General features: G+C 47.8%; 1 protein-coding gene across 4 annotated transcripts in view; it reads right to left on the bottom strand.

Annotated features, from left to right (window-relative positions):
- The window catches only part of LOC135508019 (AT-rich interactive domain-containing protein 3A-like), a 193,320-nt gene that overhangs the window by 7,516 nt on the left and 158,304 nt on the right, over window positions 1-27,500 (bottom strand). For 2 of the 4 annotated variants that reach the window (XM_064927941.1, XM_064928105.1), the window contains 4 exons: window positions 19,699-19,882; window positions 16,454-16,698; window positions 6,831-7,061; window positions 4,495-4,584 (listed from right to left, as the gene is read on the bottom strand). In XM_064927941.1, the coding sequence (XP_064784013.1) occupies window positions 4,495-4,584; window positions 6,831-7,061; window positions 16,454-16,698; window positions 19,699-19,882 (750 nt within the window). The remainder of the gene's footprint in view (window positions 1-4,494; window positions 4,585-6,830; window positions 7,062-16,453; window positions 16,699-19,698; window positions 19,883-27,500) is intronic. The other 2 variants (XM_064928019.1, XM_064928188.1) reach the window with 1 other exon arrangement.

The following is a 27,500-nucleotide window of genomic DNA, read 5'->3' as shown; positions in this document are numbered from 1 at the left end:
GCAGTCAGATGTCCAGCAGTCAGATGTCCTGCAGTCAGATGACCTGCAGTCAGTGGTGTCCAGCAGTCAGTGGTGTCCAGCAGTCAGATGTCCAGCGGTCAGTGGTGTCCAGCAGTCAGTGGTGTCCAGCAGTCAGATGTCATGCAGTCAGTGGTGTCCAGCAGTCAGGTGTCCAGCAGTCAGATGTCCTGCAGTCAGTGGTGTCCAGCAGTCAATGGTGTCCAGCAGTCAGATGTCCAGCAGTCAAATGTCCAGCAGTCAGTGGTGTCCAGCAGTCAGATGTCCAGCGGTCAGTGGTGTCCAGCAGTCAGTGGTGTCCAGCAGTCAGGTGTCCAGCAGTCAGATGTCCAGCAGTCAGTGGTGTCCAGCAGTCAGATGTCCAACAATCAGTGGTGTCCAGCAGTCAGATGTCCAGCAGTCAGTGGTGTCCAGCAGTCAGATGTCCAGCAGTCAGATGTCCAGGAGTCAGTGGTGTCCAGCAGTCAGATGTCCAGCAGTCAGATGTCCAGCAGTCAGTGGTGTCCAGCAGTCAGTGATGTCCAGCAGTCAGATGTCCAACAGTCAGTGGTGTCCAGCAGTCAGATGTCCAGGAGTCAGTGGTGTCCAGCAGTCAGATGTCCAGCAGTCAGTGGTGTCCAGCAGTCAGATGTCCAGCAGTCAGTGGTGTCCAGCAGTCAGATGTCCAGCAGTCAGTGGTGTCCAGCAGTCAGGTGTCCAGCAGTCAGTGGTGTCCAGCAGTCAGATGTCCAGCGGTCAGTGGTGTCCAGCAGTCAGATGTCCAGCAGTCAGTGGTGTCCAGCAGTCAGGTGTCCAGCAGTAAGGTGTCCAGCAGTCAGATGTCCAGCAGTCAGATGTCCAGCAGTCAGATGTCCAGCAGTCAGTGGTGTCCAGCAGTCAGTGGTGTCCAGCAGTCAGTGGTGTCCAGCAGTCAGATGTCCAGCAGTCAGTGGTGTCCAGCAGTCAGTGGTGTCCAGCGGTCAGTGGTGTCCAGCAGTCAGTGGTGTCCAGCCGTCAGATGTCCAGCAGTCAGTGGTGTCCAGCAGTCAGATGTCCAGCAGTCATATGTCCAGCAGTCAGATGTCCAGCAGTCAGTGGTGTCCAGCAGTCATATGTCCAGCAGTCAGATGTCCAGCGGTCAGTGGTGTCCAGCAGTCAGTGGTGTCCAGCAGTCAGATGTCCAGCAGTCAGTGGTGTCCAGCAGTCAGATGTCCAGCAGTCATATGTCCAGCAGTCAGATGTCCAGCAGTCAGTGGTGTCCAGCAGTCAGTGGTGTCCAGCAGTCAGATGTCCAGCAGTCAGTGGTGTCCAGCAGTCAGGTGTCCAGCAGTCAGATGTCCAGCAGTCAGTGGTGTCAAGCAGTCAGTGGTGTCCAGCAGTCAGATGTCCTGCAGTCAGGTGTTCAGCGGTCAGTGGTGTCCAGCAGTCAGATGTCCAGCAGTCAGTGGTGTCCAGCAGTCAGATGTCCAGCAGTCAGGTGTTCAGCGGTCAGTGGTGTCCAGCAGTCAGATGTTCAGCGGTCAGTGGTGTCCAGCAGTCAGATGTCCAGCAGTCAGGTGTTCAGCGGTCAGTGGTGTCCAGCAGTCAGATGTTCAGCGGTCAGTGGTGTCCAGCAGTCAGATGTCCAGCAGTCAGATGTCCAGCAGTCAGTGGTGTCCAGCAGTCAGATGTCCAGCAGTCAGGTGTTCAGCGGTCAGTGGTGTCCAGCAGTCAGATGTTCAGCGGTCAGTGGTATCCAGCAGTCAGATGTCCAGCAGTCAGGTGTTCAGCAGTCAGATGTCCAGCAGTCAGTGGTGTCCAGCAGTCAGATGTCCAGCAGTCAGGTGTTCAGCGGTCAGTGGTGTCCAGCAGTCAGATGTTCAGCGGTCAGTGGTGTCCAGCAGTCAGATGTCCAGCAGTCAGGTGTTCAGCGGTCAGTGGTGTCCAGCAGTCAGATGTTCAGCGGTCAGTGGTGTCCAGCAGTCAGATGTCCAGCAGTCAGATGTCCAGCAGTCAGTGGTGTCCAGCAGTCAGATGTCCAGCAGTCAGGTGTTCAGCGGTCAGTGGTGTCCAGCAGTCAGATGTTCAGCGGTCAGTGGTATCCAGCAGTCAGATGTCCAGCAGTCAGGTGTTCAGCGGTCAGTGGTGTCCAGCAGTCAGATGTTCAGCGGTCAGTGGTGTCCAGCAGTCAGATGTCCAGCAGTCAGGTGTTCAGCAGTCAGTGGTGTCCAGCAGTCAGATGTCCAGCAGTCAGGTGTTCAGCGGTCAGTGGTGTCCAGCAGTCAGATGTCCAGCAGTCAGGTGTTCAGCGGTCAGATGTCCAGCGGTCAGTGGTGTCCAGCAGTCAGATGTCCAGCAGTCAGATGTCCAGCAGTCAGATGTCCAGCGGTCAGTGGTGTCCAGCAGTCAGTGGTGTCCAGCAGTCAGATGTCCAGCAGTCAGATGTCCAGCAGTCAGATGTCCAGCAGTCAGTGGTGTCCAGCAGTCAGATGTCCAGCAGTCAGATGTCCAGCAGTCAGATGTCCAGCAGTCAGTGGTGTCCAGCAGTCAGATGTCCAGCAGTCAGTGGTGTCCAGCAGTCAGATGTCCAGCAGTCAGATGTCCAGCAGTCAGTGGTGTCCAGCGGTCAGATGTCCAGCGGTCAGATGTCCAGCAGTCAGATGTCCAGCAGTCAGGTGTCCAGCAGTCAGATGTCCAGCAGTCAGATGTCCAGCGGTCAGTGCTGTCCAGCGGTCAGTGGTGTCCAGCAGTCAGTGATAAGGCAAACTGCAGTAGCTTTTTGGACTCTTTCCCACACTGAAGCCTGTGTACTCTTGTACAGTTGTGGAATAAGTGATTTTCAAAGGGTTTTCTGAACTATATTAGACTATTGCTATAATTTCTAAAACCTCTGTCCTCCACAATCAAAAATGGCTGGAAATTGGTGGCAATCATTTTAGCCAATGCAATATCAAGTTGTTCTTGTTTTGCTACAGACATAGACTTTGTCATAAACTGGTCCGTAGAAGACTGCGTTGCTGTGTGTCGCGGAGTAGGCCTACTTGACTGAGTGGATACATCTCCACGTGTGGAGGTGATAGGTCTCCTATCACTAGTAGGCCTACTTGACTGAGTGGATACATCTCCACGTGTGGAGGTGCTGGTTCCACCACTATCACTAGTAGGCCTACTTGACTGAGTGGATACATCTCCACGTGTGGAGGTGATAGGTCTCCTATCACTAGCAGGCCTACTTGACTGAGTGGATACATCTCCACGTGTGGAGGTGCTGGTTCCACCACTATCACTAGTAGGCCTACTTGACTGAGTGGATACATCTCCACGTGTGGAGGTGATAGGTCTCCTATCACTAGCAGGCCTACTTGACTGAGTGGATACATCTCCACGTGTGGAGGTGCTGGTTCCACCACTATCACTAGTAGGCCTACTTGACTGAGTGGATACATCTCCACGAAAGGTCTCCTATCACTAGTAGGCCTACTTGACTGAGTGGATACATCTCCACGAAAGGTCTCCTATCACTAGCAAGCCTACTTGACTGAGTGGATACATCTCCACGAAAGGTCTCCTATCACTAGCAGGCCTACTTGACTGAGTGGATACATCTCCACGAAAGGTCTCCTATCACTAGCAGGCCTACTTGACTCAGTGGATACATCTCCACGAAAGGTCTCCTATCACTAGCAAGCCCACTAGTTTCTTGAAGCTCCTCTACAGCTAGCTTCACAGTTGGGTGCACAGTTCGCATATGCCGGTGTAGGTTGTGAGTAGAACCGGCTTTATATGAGATTTTGTTTTGGCAAATTCTACACTGTGCTCTAACATTGTCTTCTTATTAAAATGCATCCAAATGCTACTGTGCTTCCGACTCCTTTTCCAGCTGTTGTTTTCACAGCTGTCCTTCCTCTCTCTCCTCGGCTGCTCAGTGTGTGACTCGGCCCTGCCTTGGTTCATTGGTTGACACTGCGGGTCTGATTGACAGAAACAACAGATGAGGCTGTTAGTCTGAGCAGACAGTCAGAACGCTTGTGTGTGGCGCTTGAGCATTTAGGCCTATATTATTTTATTTACTTTTTCGTTCATTGAATTAGTTCATTCTATTCATTTAAATCTTTGGATTATGCATATATATATTTATTTATTTTTTATTTTATAAATAGATTCGGCTCTTCCGATATGCAAGCCGGCTCCCAACGTTCACCTACAAGAGCCGACTCGTTCGCGAACGACCAATCACTAGAAGACAGAATAGGAGGTGGTGTGCGAATGGGCGGGAGGCGTCGAGGCTAAATCGCCTAGGCCTCTCTCCCTGGCACATCTAAAACAATAAGCCCCATCGACCTCCCAGCCTCCCATCCACAGCCTACCTTTTTTTAAACTCTATTGAACTGCCACTTCATTACAATGGATTTAATAGCAAAGACATCAAATTGCGTGGAGGACTAAACACCAGGGCGCTGCTATAACTTCTTGAATTTCCTGCCTGCAATTACATCAGCAAACGGCCCCTCTATTTACCTGTGTAGACAACTCCATCTATTTCTATTGACACGTTGATGCTGCTAATGCCGCTGGTAGACAGGTTCAATGGAGTCTCTTGTCTGTCATCTGTCAGGAGGCGAGAGAGAGGAAAACTCAATATCAGCATTTAAAAAAGGAACACAAGGAGCAGGAGAGGAGCGCTCGGGCAGATTATCGGCGATAACTCCCAGAGTGACAGGGTAAGGAGCAGTTTATTAAAGAGTTCTGAGAGAGACAGAGAGAGAGAGAGAGAGAGAGACAGACAGACAGACAGACAGACAGACAGACAGACAGACAGACAGACAGACAGACAGAGAGAGAGAGAGACAGACAGACAGACAGACAGACAGACAGACAGACAGACAGACAGACAGACAGACAGACAGACAGACAGACAGACAGACAGACAGATAGACAGACAGACAGACAGAGCTGTCAACAGATGTAGCAGTGATTTGTACATGTCAGTAATGGCCAGTGGATTATCTCCCTGAGGAGACTGTGTCAGACAGATGAGTCATATCAGACAGGCAGGCAGGAGGACTTGGATAGTAGTGTATTTGTGAAAACCAGAAACAAAAACAATACAAAATGATAATAACATAGACACACACGGTTTAATTTCAGTTTAAATATCAAAATCATTCATTTGATATTACTGTATCATTTAATAGTTTAGATTTTAAAATGTTTATTTCGTAGCAGCATCACTATGACAGAACATTTTGCAGGCGTTCTCCAGCCTGCAGGCCGTATTTAATAATAGTGTTTTGATGTCATCTGTAAATTAGTGTTTATATGTTGGGTTCCAGCACAGCCAGACTGGTCGGTCGGTCGGCCGGTATAGGAATTTACCAGTGAAAGATTCTGACTCATCCTACCATTAAGCTTCAGAGCAAAGCCCACTATTATAATTAATGCCTGAGAGGCAGTCATGTAGAGAGAGATGAAACCACACCTGAGCAGATAGGCCCTCATTCTTCCTTTAGGCTCTTTTATTCAGTAAAGTATGACTTATGTCTTGACGTAAGGACCATCAACAGAGCGGGCGGACGGCCGGGCTGCAGGTTCTGACATCTAGTATTTTCCCCCTCTGACAACGGAGCAGTATTTCTTCACAACAGTCATCAGACGGCAGACGGCAGATTGATTCATGTTACGACAGCGGCTCAGGTATTCCACAATGATACGCCAACTATCATATGGTGAAATACCATTACTTGCCGTGGACATACCACCACCTATCCTACACAGCTAAACCCCCCAGGGGGGGTACCAGACACACCAAGCACCTGTCGGTAGAGGAATAAACGCGTTGTATATAAATCACTCAGTTAATGAAGTCCTACACCTCCAACCTACAGATACACAACAAAATGAGTCAAGGATACGGTGTTATTTTGGGGGGGGGGGTTATATTCAACTCTTAACAACTTGATAGCACAAACGCAGGTGAAATTGGGGTTTATCTCGATATTAAGCAAGTGGGTTTAGGGTGTGTTACAGGGGCGTTATCTCTAAATTACTGATCTCCAAGTGCTCCTCTGTGTGTCTTGAAATGATGCTTGCGTGTGTCACAGGTATACATCATAATTGCATCAGTTTTACAAGCACTGGACCTAAAGACAGATCGACGTGCTGATTGGTCACATTAATAACGTAACTGTGCTGATTGGTCACATTAATAACGTAACTGTGTTGATTGGTCACATTAATAACGTAACTGTGCTGATTGGTCACATTAATAACGTAACTGTGCTGATTGGTCACATTAATAACGTAACTGTGTTGATTGGTCACATTAATAACGTAACTGTGTTGATTGGTCACATTAATAACGTAACTGTGTTGATTGGTCACATTAATAACGTAACTGTGCTGATTGGTCACATTAATAACGTAACTGTGCTGATTGGTCACATTAATAACGTAACTGTGTTGATTGGTCACATTAATAACGTAACTGTGTTGATTGGTCACATTAATAACGTAACTGTGCTGATTGGTCACATTAATAACGTAACTGTGTTGATTGGTCACATTAATAACGTAACTGTGTTGATTGGTCACATTAATAACGTAACTGTGTTGATTGGTCACATTAATAACGTAACTGTGCTGATTGGTCACATTAATAACGTAACTGTGTTGATTGGTCACATTAATAACGTAACTGTGTTGATTGGTCACATTAATAACGTAACTGTGTGATTGGTCACATTAATAACGTAACTGTGTTGATTGGTCTCATCGCTCAGCCTCTTAGCCATATAGATACAATACACATGTAATTTAATAATATGCGTTTGAAAGTGAATAAAGTGTTATATTACCTCTCATCCTCTCACCTCCGTTGTTTAACTTGATGGGCAGCTGCGTTGCCATGGCGAGGAGGTTCTGCTGCAGCGCATGCTGCATGAGCCTCTGTTGATCCATCAACATCCTCTTCTTCTCCGGCGGCTCCCCCAGCTGCTCCAACGCTGCAGCCGCCCCGCGGCGCCCTCCCAGAGACATGGGCATCTCCCCAACACGGCCAGGCAGAACTCCCGACATCAGGCCATCCTCTGAGGGAACACAAAGAAAAAAGATACTTTATTGATTTACTGTACAATTTTTCTTTCATTCAGATCTCAGAAATTCATCTTTTTTTTTCAACCCCAGAATGAGCATTCTGTAGGCTACTGTAGACATGGTCACAAACTGATTGTAGATGGCAGTAGAAGTGATTATAGATGGCAGTAGAAGTGATTATGGATGGCAGTAGAAGTGATTATAGATGGCAGTAGAAGTGATTATGGATGGCAGTAGAAGTGATTATAGATGGCAGTAGAAGTGATTATAGATGGCAGTAGAAGTGATTATAGATGGCAGTAGAAGTGATTATAGATGGCAGTAGTAGTGATTATAGATGGCAGTAGAAGTGATTATAGATGGCAGTAGTAGTGATTATGGATGGCAGTAGAAGTGATTATAGATGGCAGTAGTAGTGATTATGGATGGCAGTAGAAGTGATTATAGATGGCAGTAGTAGTGATTATAGATGGCAGTAGAAGTGATTATAGATGGCAGTAGAAGTGATTATAGATGGCAGTAGTAGTGATTATGGATGGCAGTAGAAGCATTAAGGATCTGGTTATGGTTATACTCTGGGTTGATATTCAAACTTTGTGGGAAATTATAGCATGAGCAGCCAAAACATGAGAGGATAATTTTTTACAAGGAAATCAAATTTCATAAGCATTGTGTCTTCACTCCACCCTGTGTTTAAAATGTCATTACATTCACCAGTCAGGTCACTGCATTGTGCCTGTCAATGAAACATTAAGACACACACACACAAACAGGCATTTGTCCTCTTTCAAATCATCTTAGTGAACCCCCAAAAGAATGCCATCCCTATGGTAGCCTGGGTTCGGTCTGTTTGTGGCTTATTGCCAAAAGAGTGAAAAAGATTTGGCTATATAGTACAAACAGACTGGTACTTAAGATATCCTTATGGTGCAATACCACAAGCTGCAACTCACACTTCTCGCTCTCTCTCTCACCTTCCCCCCCTCTCTCTCTCTCTCTCGCCTTCCCCCTCTCTCTCGCTCTCCCCCCCCTCTCTCTCTCTCTCTCTCTCTCTCTCTCTCTCTCCCCTCTCTCTGTCTCTCTGTCTCTCTCTATCCCTCTCTCTCTTTCTCTCTCTGTCTCTCTCTCCCCCTCTCCCTCTCTCTCTCCTCTCCTCCCCTCTCTCTGTCTCTCTCTCCCTCTCTCTCCCCCTCTCTCTCTCTCTCCTCTCCCCCCTCTCTCTCTCTCCCTCTCTCTCTGTCTCTCTCTGTCTCTCTCTCCCCCCTCTCTCTCCTTCCCCCCTCTCTCTCCTTCCTTCTCTCTCTCTTGCTCGCTCTCCCCCTCTCTCTCTCTCCCCCTCTCTCTCTCTCTCTCTCCTCTCTCCCTCCTCTGTCTCTCTCCCCTCTCTCCCCCTCTCTCTCTCTCCTCTCCCCCCTCTCTTGGTCTCTCTCTCTCCCTCTCTCTCTGTCTCTCTGTCTCTCTCTCCCCCCTCTCTCTCTCTCCTTCCCCCTCTCTCTCTCTTGCTCGCTCCCCTCCTCTCTCTCTCTCTCTCTCGCCTTCCCCCCCTCTCTCTCGCTCTCTCTCCTCCCCCTCTCTCTCTCTCTCTCTCTCTCTCTCGCCTCCCCCCCCCTCTCTCGCTCTCTCTCTCCTCCCCCCTCTCTCTCTCTCTCTCTCTCTCTCTCCCCTCTCCCCGTCTCTCTCTCTCTCCTCTCCTCCCCTCTCTCTGTCTCTCTCCCTCTCTCTCCCCCTCTCTCTCTCTCCTCTCCCCCCCCTCTCTCTGTCTCTCTGTCTCTCCCTCTCTCTCTCCCCCCCCTCTCTCTCTTCTCCTCCCCTCCCTCTGTCTCTCTCTCTCCCCTCTCTCCCTCTCTCTCTCTCCTCTCCCCCTCTCTCTGTCTCTCTCTCCCTCTCTCTCTGTCTCTCTCTCCCCCCTCTCTCTCTCTCCTTCCCCTCTCTCTCTCTTGCTCACTCTCCCCCCTCTCTCTCTCTCTCCCCCTCTCTCTCTCTGTCTCTCCCCTCTCTCTCTCTCTCTCGCTCTCCCCCTCTCTCTCTCACTCTCTCTCTCCCCCTCTCTCTCTCTCTTCCCCCCCTCTCTCCTTCCCCCTCCTCTCTCTTGCTCGCACTCCCCCCTCCCTCTCTCTCTCTCTCCCCCTCTCTCTCTCTCTCCCCCTCTCTCTCTCTCTCCCCCTCTCTCTCTCCTCTCCCCCTCTCTCTGTCTCTCCCTCTCTCCCTGTCTCTCTGTCTCTCTCTCCCCCTCTCTCTCTCCTTCCCCCCCTCTCTCTCTGTCTCTCTCTCCCCCTCTCTCTCTCCTTCCCCCTCTCTCTCTCTCTCTCTCTCTTGCTCGCTCTCCCACCCCCTCTCTCTCTCTCCCCCTCTCTCTCTCACTCCTCTCCTCTCCCCTCTCTCTCTCCCTCTCTCTCCCCCTCTCTCTCTCTCCTCTCCCCCTCTCTCTGTCTCTCCCTCTCTCTCTGTCTCTCTGTCTCTCTCTCCCCCCTCTCTCCTTCCCCCTCTCTCTGTCTCTCCCTCTCTCTCTGTCTCTCTCTCCCCCTCTCTCTCCTTCCCCCGCTCTCTCTCTTGCTCGCTCTCCCCCCCTCTCACTCTCTCTCTCTCTTTCGCCTTCTCAATTCAGTTCAATACAATTCAAAGGGCTTTATTGGCATTAGAAACATATGTTTACATTACCAAAGCAAGTTAAATAAATAATAAAAAATTAACAGTAAACATCACACACTTCAAATGTCATATTCTGGCTATGTACAGTGTTATAATGATGTCAAAATAGTTAAAGTACAGTCGTGGCCAAAAGTTTGAAGAATGACACAAATATTAATTTCCACAAAGTTGCTTCAGTATCTTTAGATATTTTTGTCAGATGTTACTATGGAATACTGAAGTATAATTACAAGCATTTCATAAGGGTCAAAGGCTTTTATTGACAATTACATGAAGTTGATGCAAAGAGTCAATATTTGCAGTGTTGACCCTTCTTTTTCAAGACCTCTGCAATCCGCCCTGGCATGCTGTCAATTAACTTCTGGGCCACATCCTGACTGAATGGCAGCCCATTCTTGCATAATCAATGCTTGTAGTTTGTCAGAATTTTTGGGGTTTTGTTTGTCCACCTGCCTCTTGAGGATTGACCACAAGTTCTCAATGGGATTAAGGTCTGGGAGTTTCCTGGCCATGGACCCAAAATATCGATGTTTTGTTCCCCGAGCCACTTAGTCATCACTTTTGCCTTATGGCAAGGAGCTCCATCATGCTGGAAAAGGCATTGTTCGTCACCAAACTGTTCCTGGATGGTTGGGAGAAGTTTCTCTCGGATAATGTGTTGGTACCAGTCTTTATTCATAGCTGTGTTCTTAGGAAAAATTGTGAGTGAGCCCACTCACTTGTCTGAGAAGCAACCCCACGCATGAATGGTCTCAGGATGCTTTACTGTTGGCATGACACAGGATTGATGGTAGCGCTCACCTTGTCTTCTCCGGACAAGCTTTTTTCCAGATGCCCCAAACAATCGGAAAGGGGATTCATCAGAGAAAATGACTTTACCCCAGTCCTCAGCAGTCCAATTTCTTTTGCAGAATATCATCCTATATCATCCCTGATGTTTTTCCTGGAGAGCTTCTTTGCTGCCCTTCTTGACACCAGGCCGTCCTCCAAAAGTCTTCGCCTCACTGTGCGTGCAGATGCACTCACGCCTGCTGCCATTCCTGAGCAAGCTCTGTACTGGTGGTGCCCCAATCCCACAGTTGAATCAACTTTAGGAGACGGCCCTGGAGCTTGCTGGACTTTCTTGGGCGCCCTGAAGCCTTCTTCACAACAATTGAACCGCTTCCTTGAAGTTCTTGATGATCCGATAAATGGTTGATTTAGGTGCAATCTTACTGTCAGCTATATCCTTGCCTGTGAAGCCCTTTTTGTGCAAAGCAATGATGACGGCACGTGTTTCCTTGCAGGTAACCATGTTTGACAGAAGAACAATGATTACAAGCATCACCCTCCTTTTGAAGCTTCCAGTCTGATATTCAAACTCAATCAGCATGACAGAGTGATCTCCAGCCTTGTCCTCGTCAACACTCACACCTGTGTTAGGAAGTGCAGCTCAGTTTCAACCTCCATTTTGTGGGCAGTGAGCACATAGCCTGTCTTCTCTTGAGAACCAGTATGCCTATAGCAGCCTCTCTCAATAGCAAAGCTATGCTCACTGAGTCTGTACATAGTCAAACCTTGCCTTCATTTTGGGTCAGTCCCAGTGGTTAGGTGTTGCTGTCCTGGGGCTCTGTGGGGTCCGTTTGTGAACAGAGCCCCAGGACCAGCTTGCTTGGGGGGCTCTTCTCCAGGTTCATCTCTCTGTAGGTGATGGCTTTGTTATGGAGGTTTGGGATTCACTACCTTTTAGGCGGTTGTAGAATTGAATCACTCTTTTCTGGATTTTGATCATTTGCGGGTATCGGCCTAATTCTGCTCTGCATGCACTATTTGGTGTTTTATGTTGTACACTGAGGATATTTTTGCAAATTGTCAATTTGGTGTTTGTCCCATTTTGTGAATATGCCTCAGGACTACCTGGCATGATGACTCCTTGCTGTCCCCAGTCAACCTGGTCATGCTGCTGCTCCAGTTTCAACTGTTCTGCCTGCAGCTATGGAACCCTGACCTGTTCACCGGACGTGCTACCTGTCCCAGACCTGCTGTTTTCAACTCTCCAGAGACAGCAGGAGCGGTAGAGATGCACTTAATGATCGGCTATGAAAAGCCAACTGACATTTACCCCTGATGTGCTGACCTGTTGCACCCTCGACAACTACTGTGATTATTATTATTTGACCATGCTGGTCATTTATGAACATTTGAACATCTTGGCCATGTTCTGTTATAATCTCCACCCGGCACAGCCAGAAGAGGCCTGGCCACCCCTCATAGCCTGGTTCCTTTCTAGGTTTCTTCCTTGGTTTTGGCCTTTCAAGGGAGTTTTTCCTAGCCACCGTGCTTCTACACCTGCATTCTTGCTGTTTAGGGTTTTAGGCTGGGTTTCTGTACAGCACTTTGAGATATCAGCTGATGTAAGAAGGGCAATATAAATATATTTTATTTTAGGCAGTGAAACGAGGCTACTCAGGTGAGACAAACACTATTTGAAAATGTGAAGAATGTTTTTTTTGTAAAAATATTATTTGTATTTTATTATAAAAATGAATAAATGTGAATCACATTTTTATTTGGCGTACCCCCGATGGCACTGTGCGTACCCCTGGGGGTACACATACCCCAGTTTGAGAATACCTGCTCCAGGGCAACGCTGTCTAGATGGAATTTGTATTTGTGGTCCTGGCAACTGGACCTTTTTTGGAACACCATTATTTTTGTCTTACTGAGATTTACTGTCAGGGCCGAAGTCAGACAGAATCTGTGTAGAGGATCTAGATGCTGCTGTAGGTCCTCCTTGGTTGGGGACAGAAGCACCAGATCATCAGCAAACAGTAGACATTTACATTACATTTAAGTCATTTGGCGGACGCTCTTATCCAGAGCGACTTACAAATTGGTGTATTCACCTTATGACATCCAGTGGAACAGCCACTTTACAATAGTGCATCTAAATCATTTAAGGGGGGGGGTGAGAAGGATTACTTTATCCTATCCTAGGTATTCCTTAAAGAGGTGGGGTTTCAGGTGTCTCCGGAAGGTGGTGATTGACTCCGCTGTCCTGGCGTCGTGAGGGAGTTTGTTCCACCATTGGGGGGCCAGAGCAGCGAACAGTTTTGACTGGGCTGAACGGGAACTGTACTTCCTCAGTGGTAGGGAGGCGAGCAGGCCAGAGGTGGATGAACGCAGTGCCCTTGTTTGGGTGTAGGGCCTGATCAGAGCCTGGAGGTACTGCGGTGCCGTTCCCCTCACAGCTCCGTAGGCAAGCACCATGGTCTTGTAGCGGATGCGAGCTTCAACTGGAAGCCAGTGGAGAGAGCGGAGGAGCGGGGTGACGTGAGAGAACTTGGGAAGGTTGAACACCAGACGGGCTGCGGCATTCTGGATGAGTTGTATGGGGTTTAATGGCACAGGCAGGGAGCCCAGCCAACAGCGAGTTGCAGTACTCCAGACGGGAGATGACAAGTGCCTGGATTAGGACCTGCGCCGCTTCCTGTGTGAGGCAGGGTCGTACTCTGCGGATGTTGTAGAGCATGAACCTACAGGAACGGGCCACCGCCTTGATGTTAGTTGACTTCAGATTCTAGTAGGGCGAGGCAGGGTGCTGCAGACTGTTGTAGTGCCCTCGCCAATTCATTGATATATATGTTGAAGAGGGTGGGGCTTAAACTGCATCTCTGTCTCACCCCACGGCCCTGTGGAAAGAAATGTGTGTTTTTGCCAATTTTATCCGCACACTTGTTGTTTGTGTACATGGATTTTATAATGTCGTATGTTTTTCCCAAACACCACTTTCCATCAATTTGTATAGCAGACCCTCAAGCCAAATTGAGTCAAAAGCTTTTTTGAAATCAACAAAGCATGAGAAGACTTTGCCTTTGTTTTGGTTTGTTTGTTTGTCAACTAGGGTGTGCAGGGTGAATACGTGGTCTGTCTTATGGTACTTTGGTAAAAAGCCAATTTGATATTTGCTAAGCATATTGTTTTCACTGAGGAAATGTCTGCTGTTAATGATAATGCAGAGGATTTTCCCAAGCTTTCCCAAGTTTGTATTTTGTCCTGTAGTTCATTCAATGTAATTGGATAGTTCTCTCTCTCTCTCTCTCCCTCCCTCTCTCCCCCTCTCGTTCCTCTGTGATGCAGTAAGGACATTGGCAGCAGGGCATCATGAGTATGAGGAAGTCCTGCAAGATATTTCCGCTTCCCAGCGATGACTAGACTGCCCACAGGTTTTATGTGAGTGAATGGACGGCAGTGTGCCATTGTGTCTTGGTGGGGAGCAGTGACTGTGAAATCATTAAACCCATGAAAATAACTTTAACTTCTCCTTCTGTGGTAGGTGTTATCACGCTATCTTGTCTCTCAAATAGATATTGCAGTACATTAAATCTTGCTTTGTGTTGGTGAGAAATATCTGTTGATGGAAGAGGGACTGAATGGTGAGGCAGCACTATGTGGTAACATAAAGAACTGAATGGTGTGGCAGCACTATGTGGTAACATAAAGAACTGAATGGTGTGGCAGCACTATGAGGTAACATAAAGAACTGAATGGTGTGGCAGCACTATGAGGTAACATAAAGAACTGAATGGTGTGGCAGCACTATGAGGTAACATAAAGAACTGAATGGTGTGGCAGCACTATGAGGTAACATAAAGAACTGAATGGTGTGGCAGCACTATGAGGTAACATAAAGAACTGAATGGTGTGGCAGCACTATGAGGTAACATAAAGAACTGAATGGTGTGGCATCACTATGAGGTAACATAAAGAACTGAATGGTGTGGCAGCACTATGAGGTAACATAAAGAACTGAATGGTGTGGCAGCACTATGAGGTAACGTAAAGAACTGAATGGTGTGGCAGCACTATGAGGTAACATAAAGAACTGAATGGTGTGGCAGCACTATGAGGTAACATAAAGAACTGAATGGTGTGGCAGCACTATGAGGTAACATAAAGAACTGAATGGTGTGGCAGCACTATGAGGAAACGTAAAGAACTGAATGGTGTGGCAGCACTATGAGGTAACATAAAGAACTGAATGGTGTGGCAGCACTATGAGGTAACATAAAGAACTGAATGGTGAGGCAGCACTATGAGGTAACATAAAGAACTGAATGGTGTGGCAGCACTATGAGGTAACATAAAGAACTGAATGGTGTGGCAGCACTATGAGGTAACATAAAGAACTGAATGGTGTGGCAGCACTATGAGGTAACATAAAGAACTGAATGGTGTGGCAGCACTATGAGGTAACATAAAGAACTGAATGGTGTGGCAGCACTATGAGGTAACATAAAGAACTGAATGGTGTGGCAGCACTATGAGGTAACATAAAGAACTGAATGGTGTGGCAGCACTATGAGGTAACATAAAGAACTGAATGGTGTGGCAGCACTATGAGGTAACATAAAGAACTGAATGGTGTGGCAGCACTATGAGGTAACGTAAAGAACTGAATGGTGTGGCAGCACTATGAGGTAACATAAAGAACTGAATGGTGTGGCAGCACTATGAGGTAACATAAAGAACTGAATGGTGTGGCAGCACTATGAGGTAACATAAAGAACTGAATGGTGTGGCAGCACTATGAGGTAACATAAAGAACTGAATGGTGTGGTAGCACTATGAGGTAACATAAAGAACTGAATGGTGTGGCAGCACTATGAGGTAACGTAAAGAACTGAATGGTGTGGCAGCACTATGAGGTAACATAAAGAACTGAATGGTGTGGCAGCACTATGAGGTAACGTAAAGAACTGAATGGTGTGGCAGCACTATGAGGTAACATAAAGAACTGAATGGTGTGGCAGCACTATGAGGTAACATAAAGAACTGAATGGTGTGGCAGCACTATGAGGTAACATAAAGAACTGAATGGTGTGGCAGCACTATGAGGTAACGTAAAGAACTGAATGGTGTGGCAGCACTATGAGGTAACATAAAGAACTGAATGGTGTGGCAGCACTATGAGGTAACATAAAGAACTGAATGGTGTGGCAGCACTATGAGGTAACATAAAGAACTGAATGGTGTGGCAGCACTATGAGGTAACGTAAAGAACTGAATGGTGTGGCAGCACTATGAGGTAACATAAAGAACTGAATGGTGTGGTAGCACTATGAGGTAACATAAAGAACTGAATGGTGTGGCAGCACTATGAGGTAACATAAAGAACTGAATGGTGTGGCAGCACTATGAGGTAACATAAAGAACTGAATGGTGTGGCAGCACTATGAGGTAACGTAAAGAACTGAATGGTGTGGCAGCACTATGAGGTAACATAAAGAACTGAATGGTGTGGCAGCACTATGAGGTAACGTAAAGAACTGAATGGTGTGGCAGCACTATGAGGTAACATAAAGAACTGAATGGTGTGGCAGCACTATGAGGTAACATAAAGAACTGAATGGTGTGGCAGCACTATGAGGTAACGTAAAGAACTGAATGGTGTGGCAGCACTATGAGGTAAAAAAGAAGAAGAAATGCTGTGGTTTTGAGTGGAGGCGGGGGGGTCAGGCTGAATGAATCCCAGACAAACCACAACACTTCCTTTTTGTCATTCTATTTCATTCTCTATGTTTAAATGACCTGCTAGGTGAGCCTGGAGTGGAGCCAACCTCATCCACACCAAGCAACTACAACTCATTGTATTGATGGATCTTCACAGCTACCTTTACCTCTACCACAGCAGCAGCATAGCAGGCTCTTCTTGTCACACGACAGGAAGCAGGAAGCAAAGTACTCTGTGTCTCACCTTTCTTGATGTTGTGTTCCTGGGTCAGGTGTACTCCGTTGTAGGTGGACATGGCCAGGCGAGACATGCTCATCTTGGGGGAGGAGAGGATGGAGGGAGTCCCTACTGGAGAGTAGTTAAAGATGGCCGACCCATAGCTCTGACGACGTCCCTCACGGCGGTTGCTGTCGATAGCTACCTGGAGCTCTCCGGGGGAGCTCAGACCCCTCTTTTCACATTCGTAGGGGTAGAGATACTTCATATACCTGCAGGAAGGGAACAGGATGAGGACATTTCACAACATTTTACTGCAAGAGAATGGTGACTGTTACCAAGGTTACATTATGCCATTCATTACAGATGGTGACTGTTACCAAGGTTACATTATGCCATTCATTACAGATGGTGACTGTTACCAAGGTTACATTATGCCATTCATTACAGATGGTGACTGTTACCAAGGTTACATTATGCCATTCATTACAGATGGTGACTGTTACCAAGGTTACATTATGCCATTCATTACAGATGGTGACTGTTACCAAGGTTACATTATGCCATTCATTACAGATGGTGACTGTTACCAAGGTTACATTATGCCATTCATTACAGATGGTGACTGTTACCAAGGTTACATTATGCCATTCATTACAGATGGTGACTGTTACCAAGGTTACATTATGCCATTCATTACAGATGGTGACTGTTACCAAGGTTACATTATGTCATTCATTACAGATGGTGACTGTTAACAAGGTTACATTATGTCATTTATTACAGATGGTGACTGTTACCAAGGTTACATTATGCCATTCATTACAGATGGTGACTGTTACCAAGGCTACATTATGCCATTCATTACAGATGGTGACTGATAACAAGGTTACTTTATGCCATTCATTACAGATGGTGACTGTTACCAAGGTTACATTATGTCATTCATTACAGATGGTGACTGATAACAAGGTTACATTATGCCATTCATTACAGATGGTGACTGATAACAAGGTTACATTATGCCATTCATTACAGATGGTGACTGTTACCAAGGTTACATTATGTCATTCATTACAGATGGTGACTGATAACAAGGTTACATTATGCCATTCATTACAGATGGTGACTGTTACCAATGTTACATTATGCCATTCATTACAGATGGTGACTGTTACCAAGGTTACATTATGCCATTATTTACAGATGGTGACTGTTACCAAGGTTACATTATGCCATTCATTACAGATGGTGACTGTTAACAGCCAACCTATACAACATATAGTGTTAAGTGTAAATAATAGTAAACAACATCTTGGCTGTACATTTATAATAAACTGTTTATAATCATAGTAGTTGTATTACTTCGGTATGGAGCTCAGACCCTTCTTTGCACATTGATAAGGGGAGAGGTACTTCATATACTCTGGAAACAGTTTAACAAATTAAATCACCAACTATTTCTCCACACACATACTTCTTCAGGATTAACATTCTGTAATTGACTTGCTTAAATAAAGGTGAAATAATTACATCAAATTGTCTATTGTTGTCTGTTCCCTAGCATTTCAACTTGGTTAACACTACACAAGCCCTGATCTCTAGTATGACCAGAAGAACAGGAAACTGCATTGAGGATGATGCAATGGCTTCCTCTCCACTGTGATCCGGACGAGACAGAGTGAAGGGTTGATGTTTAACCTCTGCTGTTCTCCTCTCCACTGTCAGAGTGAAGGGTTGATGTTTAACCTCTGCTGTTCTCCTCTCCACTGTGATCCGGACGAGACAAAGTGAAGGGTTGATGTTTAACCTCTGCTGTTCTCCTCTCCACTGTCAGAGTGAAGGGTTGATGTTTAACCTCTCTGCTGTTCTCCTCTCCACTGTGATCCGAACGAGACAAAGTGAAGGGTTGATGTTTAACCTCTCTGCTGTTCTCCTCTCCACTGTGATCTGGACTAGACACGTGAATCCCCCTCTACTCCAACCCCATCATTACCATCCATCATGCAGGTTAGAATGGCTGTAATGGTAGTAATGCTCACACCATCAGAGCAGAAAATAAATGTTATTGTGCCTATCAATACTCAGCTAAATCCTAATGACAGTGCTGTACAGCAGTGGTGATTCAATATGTATTTATGAGAAGAACAGCAGGCTGGGTGTTAGATAACTTATAGAACATTATTTATAGAATATTATGCTGACATATTATTCTGAATTAAATGTAGTGTCACGGGGAAAAAGGTTTCATTTCCTTAACCTGAGACGGCATTTCAATCTGGGAATCAGCTTTGAATCCTTTGAATCTAACACATTAAACATATGTTTTATACGGTTCCAACACACAAGTTGTTCTGGTACTCTGCAAGGCTACTGGTTCTGCTTCTCTACTGCAGGAGCTCAACGGAATAAGGTATTAGTCAAATAAGCCGAAGCAGGTTATCTCCAGTTGTCTCCAGTTGTCTCCAGTTGTCTCCAGTTGTCTCCAGTTGTCTCCAGTTATCTCCAGTTATCTCCAGTTATCTCCAGTTATCTCCAGTTATCTCCAGTTGTCTCCAGTTATCTCCAGTTGTCTCCAGTTGTCTCCAGTTATCTCCAGTTATCTCCAGTTGTCTCCAGTTATCTCCAGTTGTCTCCAGTTATCTCCAGTTGTCTCCAGTTATCTCCAGTTGTCTCCAGTTGTCACCAGTTATCACCAGCAGTGTCACTCACTGTGTTAATGTACGGTGTGCCCGTACAGAGCTTCACTCACTGTGTTAATGTACGGTGTACCCGTACAGAGCTTCACTCACTGTGTTAATGTACGGTGTGCCCGTACAGAGCTTCACTCACTGTGTTAATGTATGGTGTGCCAGTACAGAGCTTCACTCACTGTGTTAATGTACGGTGTGCCCGTACAGTGCTTCACTCACTGTGTTAATGTATGGTGTGCCCGTACAGAGCTTCACTCACTGTGTTAATGTACGGTGTGCCCGTACAGAGCTTCACTCACTGTGTTAATGTATGGTGTACCCGTACAGAGCTTCACTCACTGTGTTAATGTATGGTGTACCCATACAGAGCTTCACTCACTGTGTTAATGTATGGTGTACCCGTACAGAGCTTCACTCACTGTGTTAATGTACGGTGTACCCGTACAGAGCTTCACTCACTGTGTTAATGTACGGTGTGCCCGTGCAGAGCTTCACTCACTGTGTTAATGTATGGTGTGCCCGTACAGAGCTTCACTCACTGTGTTAATGTATGGTGTACCCGTACAGAGCTTCACTCACTGTGTACGCAGGGTGAACGCTGCACTGGTGATGGAGGTAGGGAGGTTGAGGCCTTTGGTGATCTCACGCCATATTTTCTTATTGATGACCTCCACTAAGCCGCCTTTTTCTGTGACCAGGTTGTAGAGCGTGTACAGATCCAACACCTGCTTGGCCATGATAGGAATACGATTCACTGGAGTCCCTGTCGAAACACAATATCCACAATCAATGCTATTAACTTCAGTCCATCGATAGAGAGGGTTTCCTCTCTCGCTGTGGCTTATAAGGGCCAGTCAAACAGCTGACAGCTGGGTTAACAAGACATAATTACTTTTTGAAAAACTTTTGATACGGTATTTGTGTTTGCTACATCCTATTTTTTGGACTTTGATACATGTACAGTATGTACCCATTGATTTCGAATATTTTAACTTTAAACAAAGTAAATGTAAACACGCTGTATAGCTTTAAAACATGGTTAAATGTGTCAGGCAACGTTCTTTCTGTTTTTTAAAAACCTTTTTCTTAAAACAACAACTAATAACAGCAGACAACATTCTGTATTTTTGATACAACACTAAGAGAGACGTGGCTATGTAATTAGGAATTATGATACTAGAACAGGGATGAACCTTACGAAGGGATAAAGGTCAGACATTTTTGGTCACGCAAATCACGCAAAGGCTGTGATAAGATATTGTGTAAAAATAATGCATTTGAATAATTTATCTACACTGTATGTTTGTTAGCTAGCCAGTTTTAGAGTAATAATTCCATACATTTTTTCAAATTAATTGCCAATATGTCAATATTACATCTGGCAACCGTGTCAGCGTGCACTGCGCCCGGCAAAGCCACAGGAGTCACTAGTGCGCGATGGGACAAGGACTTCCCTGCCGGCAACCAAACCCCCACCCAAAACTGGACACCGCTGGGCCAAGCTCTCAGTCTCATTGACCACCAAATGTTGCTCAATTTAGACAGCTAGCCACTTAATACAACTTGTTTTCTCAAAATGTGTGTTAGCTAGTTAAGTTAACCATGTTATTAATTCAACTCCCATTTGCTGTCAACATCAGGATATGATTTGAGAGTACTACTTAGCTCCAAAAGTGTTTATCATAGCATTGACTGTATGCTGACAGGGAATTCAGAGCCAATCAGTGGCTAGCTACATGACAAATATAATTTTACCAGATTCCTGTGTAGGAATTGTAATGAAAGTCCACTCATAGGCTCAATATTGTACAGTTAAAAACACAATCAGAACTCTAGTCCACGGTTTACATTTGATCCAGCTATTCCAATCAGAAATAATCAGGTGCTTGGATTTCGAAGTAGTTTTAACTTTTCACTTGCGCTGCACAGGCTTCTGACTAGAGCTTATGGTGGATGAATAAGATAGTTTACTGAGTCCGTTTAGCGTTGTAAAGAAGAGTCAAGGTTCCTGTCTGCGTAAGTGCGTCGTTTCCACGGTTCCTCCACAACATCTGGAATGCTGACTTCGGAGAGGGGAACAACTGGCTCTGGTCTACTTGTTGTTCCGTCCCGCTTGCCCCACCCGCCCCAACTAGACATTTTGAGATCAGTGAGATCTCGCCCTGGGGCGCCCCCGCTGCGAGGCGTGAGGCAATAAGTCGACCAGAGTGGCCCCGCCCCGATCAGAAAAACTAAGGGACTGGGGTGTCTCGCTTTCTCTACGATGTGAGTACAGCTACGACCAGAAGAGACTTTTACATTGCAGGACAGGAGAATTAACCTGGCAGGTTAGGAGAATTAACCTGGCAGGTTAGGAGAATTAACCTGGCAGGTTAGGAGAAATAACCTGGCAGGTTAGGAGAAATAACCTGGCAGGACAGGAGAATTAACCTGGCAGGACAGGAGAATTAACATGGCAGGTTAGGAGAATTAACATGGCAGGACAGGAGAATTAACATGGCAGGACAGGAGAATTAACATGGCAGGTTAGGAGAATTAACATGGCAGGACAGGAGAATTAACATGGCAGGACAGGAGAATTAACATGGCAGGACAGGAGAATTAACATGGCAGGACAGGAGAATTAACATGGCAGGGTAACATGGCAGGAGAATTAACATGGCAGGACAGGAGAATTAACATGGCAGGACAGGAGAATTAACATGGCAGGACAGGAGAATTAACATGGCAGGACAGGAGAATTAACATGGCAGGACAGGAGAATTAACATGGCAGGACAGGAGAATTAACATGGCAGGTTAGGAGAATTAACATGGCAGGACAGGAGAATTAACATGGCAGGACAGGAGAATTAACATGGCAGGACAGGAATAATTAACATGGCAGGACAGGAGAATTAACTGTCTCTCATTGGTGCGGCTGGCTTCCGGGTTAAGTGAGTCAAGAAGCAGTGCAGCTTGGTTTCGTTGTGTTTTGGAGGATGCACGGCTCTCGACCTTCGCCTTTCCTGAGTCTGTACGAGAGCTGCAGCGATGAGACAAGACTGTAACTACCAATTGGAAACAACAAAATTGGGGCAAAAAACAGGTAAAAAAAAAAGTTGAAATGCTGAAATGCTCACCTAACCTACCACGAAATGTCACTTCCTGTCGTAGCTGTACACCCTCTAGTCACAACCATTGCACAGTAAGACCTTCGGTGGCCAGTCGGACTTATGCTGAGAGTGATTGCATTTCTCGCACATATATTTTATGGGTGGTTCTGGGAATTAAACCCAATATCCTGGTTCAATTGCAGATTGCCCCTTAATGCATCCTCTGGAATCAAACTGTAGTTATGTTATCGAAGGGATGTTTTAGTGGATCAAACTGTTATTTTACACACAAAGAATTATGAGCCTTCACCAGATGGAGCAGAATGTTCTACGCTTTCTTGTAATATGAGAACAATGACAATAAGTTGAGGAAACATCAGGATACAGTCGGCACCAGAAACAGGCAAATGATGTCACTACGCTATGTGATTTATCTTTAAAAGGAAATCATTAAAATAACTAACATTCTGATATTTACAGTGAAAACATTAAAACAGCAGAATTACATTTCTATTGTACATGTGGTATTTAAATACACCTTATCTATGAAAATAACATGTGGTATTTAAATACACCTGATCTATGAAAATAATGTGGTATTTAAATACACCTTATCTATGAAAATAACAAGTGGTATTTAAATACACCTTATCTATGAAAATAACATGTGGTATTTAAATACACCTGATCTATGAAAATAACATGTGGTATTTAAATACACCTTATCTATGTAAATAACATGTGGTATTTAAATACACCTGATCTATGAAAATAACATGTGGTATTTAAATACACCTGATCTATGAAAATAACATGTGGTATTTAAATACACCTTATCTATGAAAATAACATGTGATATTTAAATACACCTGATCTATGAAAATAACATTAAACGAGACTTTCAGCTCTGTGGTATTGAAATACACCGTATCTATGAAAATAACATGTGGTATTTAAATACACCGTATGTATGAAAATAACATGTGGTATTTAAATACACCTGATCTATGAAAATAACATTAAACAAGACTTTCAGCTCTGTGGAATTGAAATACACCATATCGATGAAAATAACATGTGGTATTTAAATACACCGTATGTATGAAAATAACATGTGGTATTTAAATACACCGTATCTATGGAAATAACATGTGGTATTTAAATACACCGTATCTATGAAAATAACATGTGGTATTTAAATACACCGTATCTATGAAAATAACATGTGGTATTTAAATACACCTTATCTATGAAAATAACATGTGGTATTTAAATACACCTGATCTATGAAAATAACATTAAACGAGACTTTCAGCTCTGTGGTATTGAAATACACCGTATCTATGAAAATAACATGTGGTATTGAAATACACAGTATCTATGAAAATAACATGTGGTATTAAAATTCACCGTATCTATGAAAATAACATCACTTTAAACAAGACTTTCAGCTCTTCGACCACAAACTGACTGGGGATCCTCATCGTCTTTTGTTTTCGTTCCACTCAGGTCTTAATTAGCAGGGTAAAAGGAGGCAGGTAATCATTTGTACTGTGTAGTTTAATGCCCCGGCTGTAAAGAGGGACAGGTCGGCCCTTTGTGAGCAGCCTGACGCTGAGATAATTAACCTGTATTTTGCTGTTAGAGCTCCATTGTGCCCATCGGATTTACTATAATGACAATCAATACCTGCAGAAATATAGTGGAAACAACAGCAGCAAGCAGCGCAGGGCTGTGAGAGAGAAGGAGAGGAGAGGGGGAGGAGAGGAGAGGGGGAGGAGAGGAGAGGAGGAGAGGAGAGGGGGAGGAGAGGAGAGGAGAGGAGAAGGAGAGGAGAGGGAGAGGGGGAGGAGAGGAGAGGAGAGGAGGAGAGGAGGGGGGAGGAGAGGAGAGGAGGAGGAGGAGGGGAGGAGAGGGGGGGGGGAGGGGGGAGGAGAGGGAGAAGAGAGGGAGGAGAGGGAGAGGAGGAGAGGAGAGGGGGAGGGAGGGGAGAGGAGGAGGAGAGGAGGAGGGAGAGAGGAGAGGGGGAGAGAGGGGAGGGGGAGGAGGGAGAGGGAGAGGGAGGAGAGGGAGAGGGAGGGAGAGGAGAGGGGGAGGAGGGAGAGGAGAGGAGGAGGAGGAGAGGAGAGGAGAGGGAGGAGAGGGAGAGGGGGAGGAGAGGGAGAGGGGAGAGGGGAGGAGAGGGAGAGGGGAGAGGGAGAGGGAGAGGGAGAGGGGAGGAGGAGAGGGAGGGGGAGGAGGAGAGGAGAGGGAGGAGGGAGAGGAGAGGAGAGGAGGAGAGGAGAGGGGGGGAGGGGAGAGAGGAGAGGAGGAGGGGAGGGGAGGGGGGAGGAGAGGAGGGGGAGGAGAGGAGGGGGGAGGAGAGGGGGAGGAGAGGAGGAGAGGAGAGGGGGAGGGAGGAGAGGGGGAGGAGGAGAGGAGAGGGAGGGGAGAGGGGGGAGGGAGGAGAGGAGAGGAGAGGAGGGGAGGAGAGGGAGGGGGAGAGGAGAGGAGAGGAGGAGAGAGGAGAGGGAGAGGAGGAGGAGAGGAGAGGGAGGGAGGAGAGGAGAGGGAGAGGAGGGAGGGAGGAGGGGGAGGAGAGGAGGGAGAGGAGAGGGGGGAGAGGGGGAGAGGAGAGGGGGGAGGAGGAGGGAGAGAGGGAGGAGGGAGAGGGGGGAAGGAGATGAGGAAGGAGAGAGGGAGGAGAGGGGGAGGAGAGGGAGAGAGGGAGAGGGGGAGGGGAGAGGGAGAGGGAGAGGGAGGGAGGGGAGGAGAGGGAGAGGGAGAGAGAGGAGAGGGAGGAGAGGAGGAGAGGAGAGGGGAGGAGGGGAGGGGAGAGGAGAGGAGGGAGAGGGGAGGAGAGGAGAGGGGAGGAGGGAGAGGAGGGAGAGGAGAGGAGAGGAGAGGGAGAGGAGGAGAGGAGAGGGGGAGGAGGAGGAGGGAGGGGAGGAGGAGAGGGAGAGGAGGAGGAGGAGAGGGAGAGGGGAGGAGATGAGGGAGGGGAGAGGAGAGGAGAGGGAGGGGAGGAGGAGAGGAGAGGAGGAGAGGGAGGAGAGGAGGAGGAGAGGGAGGAGAGGAGGGAGGGGAGGGGAGAGGAGAGGGGGAGAGGGAGGAGAGGGAGAGGAGAGGGGGAGGAGAGGAGAGGGAGAGGGGGAGGAGAGGAGAGGAGAGGAGGAGAGGAGAGGGGAGGGGGAGAGGAGAGGGGGGGAGAGGAGGAGAGGAGAGGGGGAGGGAGAGGAGAGGGGGAGGAGAGGAGAGGGAGGAGAGGAGGAGAGGAGAGGGGAGAGGAGAGGGGAGGAGGAGAGGAGGAGAGGAGGAGGGGAGAGGGGGAGGGAGAGGAGGGAGGAGGAGAGAGGGAGAGGGGGGAGGAGGGAGAGGGAGAGGAGAGAGGAGAGGGAGGGAGGAGAGGAGGGGAGAGGAGGAGGGGGAGGAGAGGAGAGGAGGAGGAGAGGAGAGGAGAGGAGAGGGAGAGGAGAGGGGGAGAGGAGAGGAGAGGGAGAGGAGAGGAGAGAGGAGAGGGAGGGAGGGAGGAGAGGAGGAGGAGGAGAGGAGAGGAGGGAGGAGGAGAGGAGAGGGGGAGGGAGAGGAGAGGAGAGGAGGAGGAGGAGGAGAGGGGGAGAGGAGAGGGGGAGGAGAGGAGAAGAGAGGGGGGGAGGAGGGAGAGGGGGAGAGGGAGAGGAGAGGGGAAGGAGATGAGGAGAGGAGAGAGGGAGGGAGAGGGGGAGGAGAGGGAGAGAGGAGAGGGGGAGGAGAGGAGAGAGGGAGGAGAGGAGGAGAGGGGAGGGGGAGGAGAGAGGGAGGAGGGAGAGGGGGAGGGAGAGGGGGAGGGAGAGGGGAGGGGAGGAGAGGAGGGGGGGAGGAGAGGAGAGGGAGAGGAGAGGAGGAGGAGGGGAGGAGGAGAGGAGAGGGGAGAGGAGAGAGGGGGAGGGAGAGGAGAAGAGGAGGGGAGAGGGGGAGGAGAGGAGAGGGGAGGAGAGGAGGGGGGAGGAGAGGGGGAGGGGAGAGGAGAGGAGGAGAGGAGAGGGAGGAGGAGAGGAGAGGAGAGGAGAGGAGGAGGAGAGGAGGAGGAGAGGAGAGGGGGAGAGGAGAGGGGGAGGAGAGGAGAAGAGAGGGGGAGGAGAGAGGGAGGAGAGGGAGAGGAGAGGGGGAAGGAGATGAGGGAGAGGAGAGGGAGGAGGAGAGGGGGAGGAGAGGGGAGAGGGAGGGGGAGGGAGGAGAGAGGGAGGAGAGGAGGAGAGGGGAGGGGGGGAGGAGAGAGGGAGGAGAGGAGAGGGGGAGGAGAGGGGGAGGAGAGGGAGGAGGAGAGGAGGGGGGAGGGAGGGAGAGGGGGAGAGGAGAGAGGGAGGAGAGGGAGAGGGGGAGGAGAGGAGAGGGGGAGGAGAGGGGGGAGGAGAGGAGAGGAGGGAGAGAGGAGAGGGGGAGGGGAGAGGAGGAGAGGAGAGGGGGAGGAGAGGGGGAGGAGAGGAGAGGAGGAGAGGAGAGGGGGAGGGAGAGGGAGAGGGGGAGAGGAGAGGGGAGGGAGGAGAGGGAGGGGGAGGAGAGGGAGAGGAGGAGAGAGGGGGAGAGGAGAGGGGGAGGAGAGGAGAGGAGGAGAGAGGGAGGAGAGGAGGAGAGGAGAGAGGGAGGAGAGGGGGAGGAGAGGGGAGGAGAGGGAGAGAGGAGAGGGGGAGGAGAGGAGGAGAGGGAGGAGGAGGAGAGCTGGAGCACAGCGGGGTGCAGCAGGGGAACACAGCACAGTGGAGGTAAAGACTAACTGCAGGAAAGGGGGAGGAGAGGAGAGGGGGAGGAGAGGAGAGGAGAGGGGGAGGAGAGGGAGAGGAGAGGAGAGGAGGAGAGGAAAGAGGGAGGAGAGGAGGAGAGGGAGGAGAGGAGAGAAGGAGGAGAGGAGGAGAGCTGGAGCACAGCGGGGAGGAGAGCACAGTGGAAGTAAAGACTAACTGCAGGAAAGTTTCATCTGACGTTTCATACATAGTCGGGTACCAGACTGGACTTCCTGGACCGAGAGAGACAGGAAGTCTTCCTAGAGAATAGAGGAGGTTTAGGGAGGAGACATGGTTTAGGAACAGAGTTTTAGGGCGTATTGATGTGGTATTGAATGAAATGTCAAGCTGACAGTTTCATGACTGACGAGACGGAGTTCAAAACCATTGACAGATGTTCTATGGTGTCACAGTAACAAACTGCTGGATTTAAAATCAGACAAAACATTTTACTGAGCTCGTTTTTATAAACAGGTTTGCTATACACATGTTACAGCACAGGAGTAATTCACATTATTCAAGTGACTTGAATAGAAATCAACAGAGGA

The sequence above is a fragment of the Oncorhynchus masou genome, chromosome 1, assembly GCF_036934945.1.
Source record: "Oncorhynchus masou masou isolate Uvic2021 chromosome 1, UVic_Omas_1.1, whole genome shotgun sequence".
Lineage (NCBI taxonomy): Eukaryota > Metazoa > Chordata > Actinopteri > Salmoniformes > Salmonidae > Oncorhynchus > Oncorhynchus masou.
This window is presented reverse-complemented; position numbering and strand designations above follow the sequence as displayed.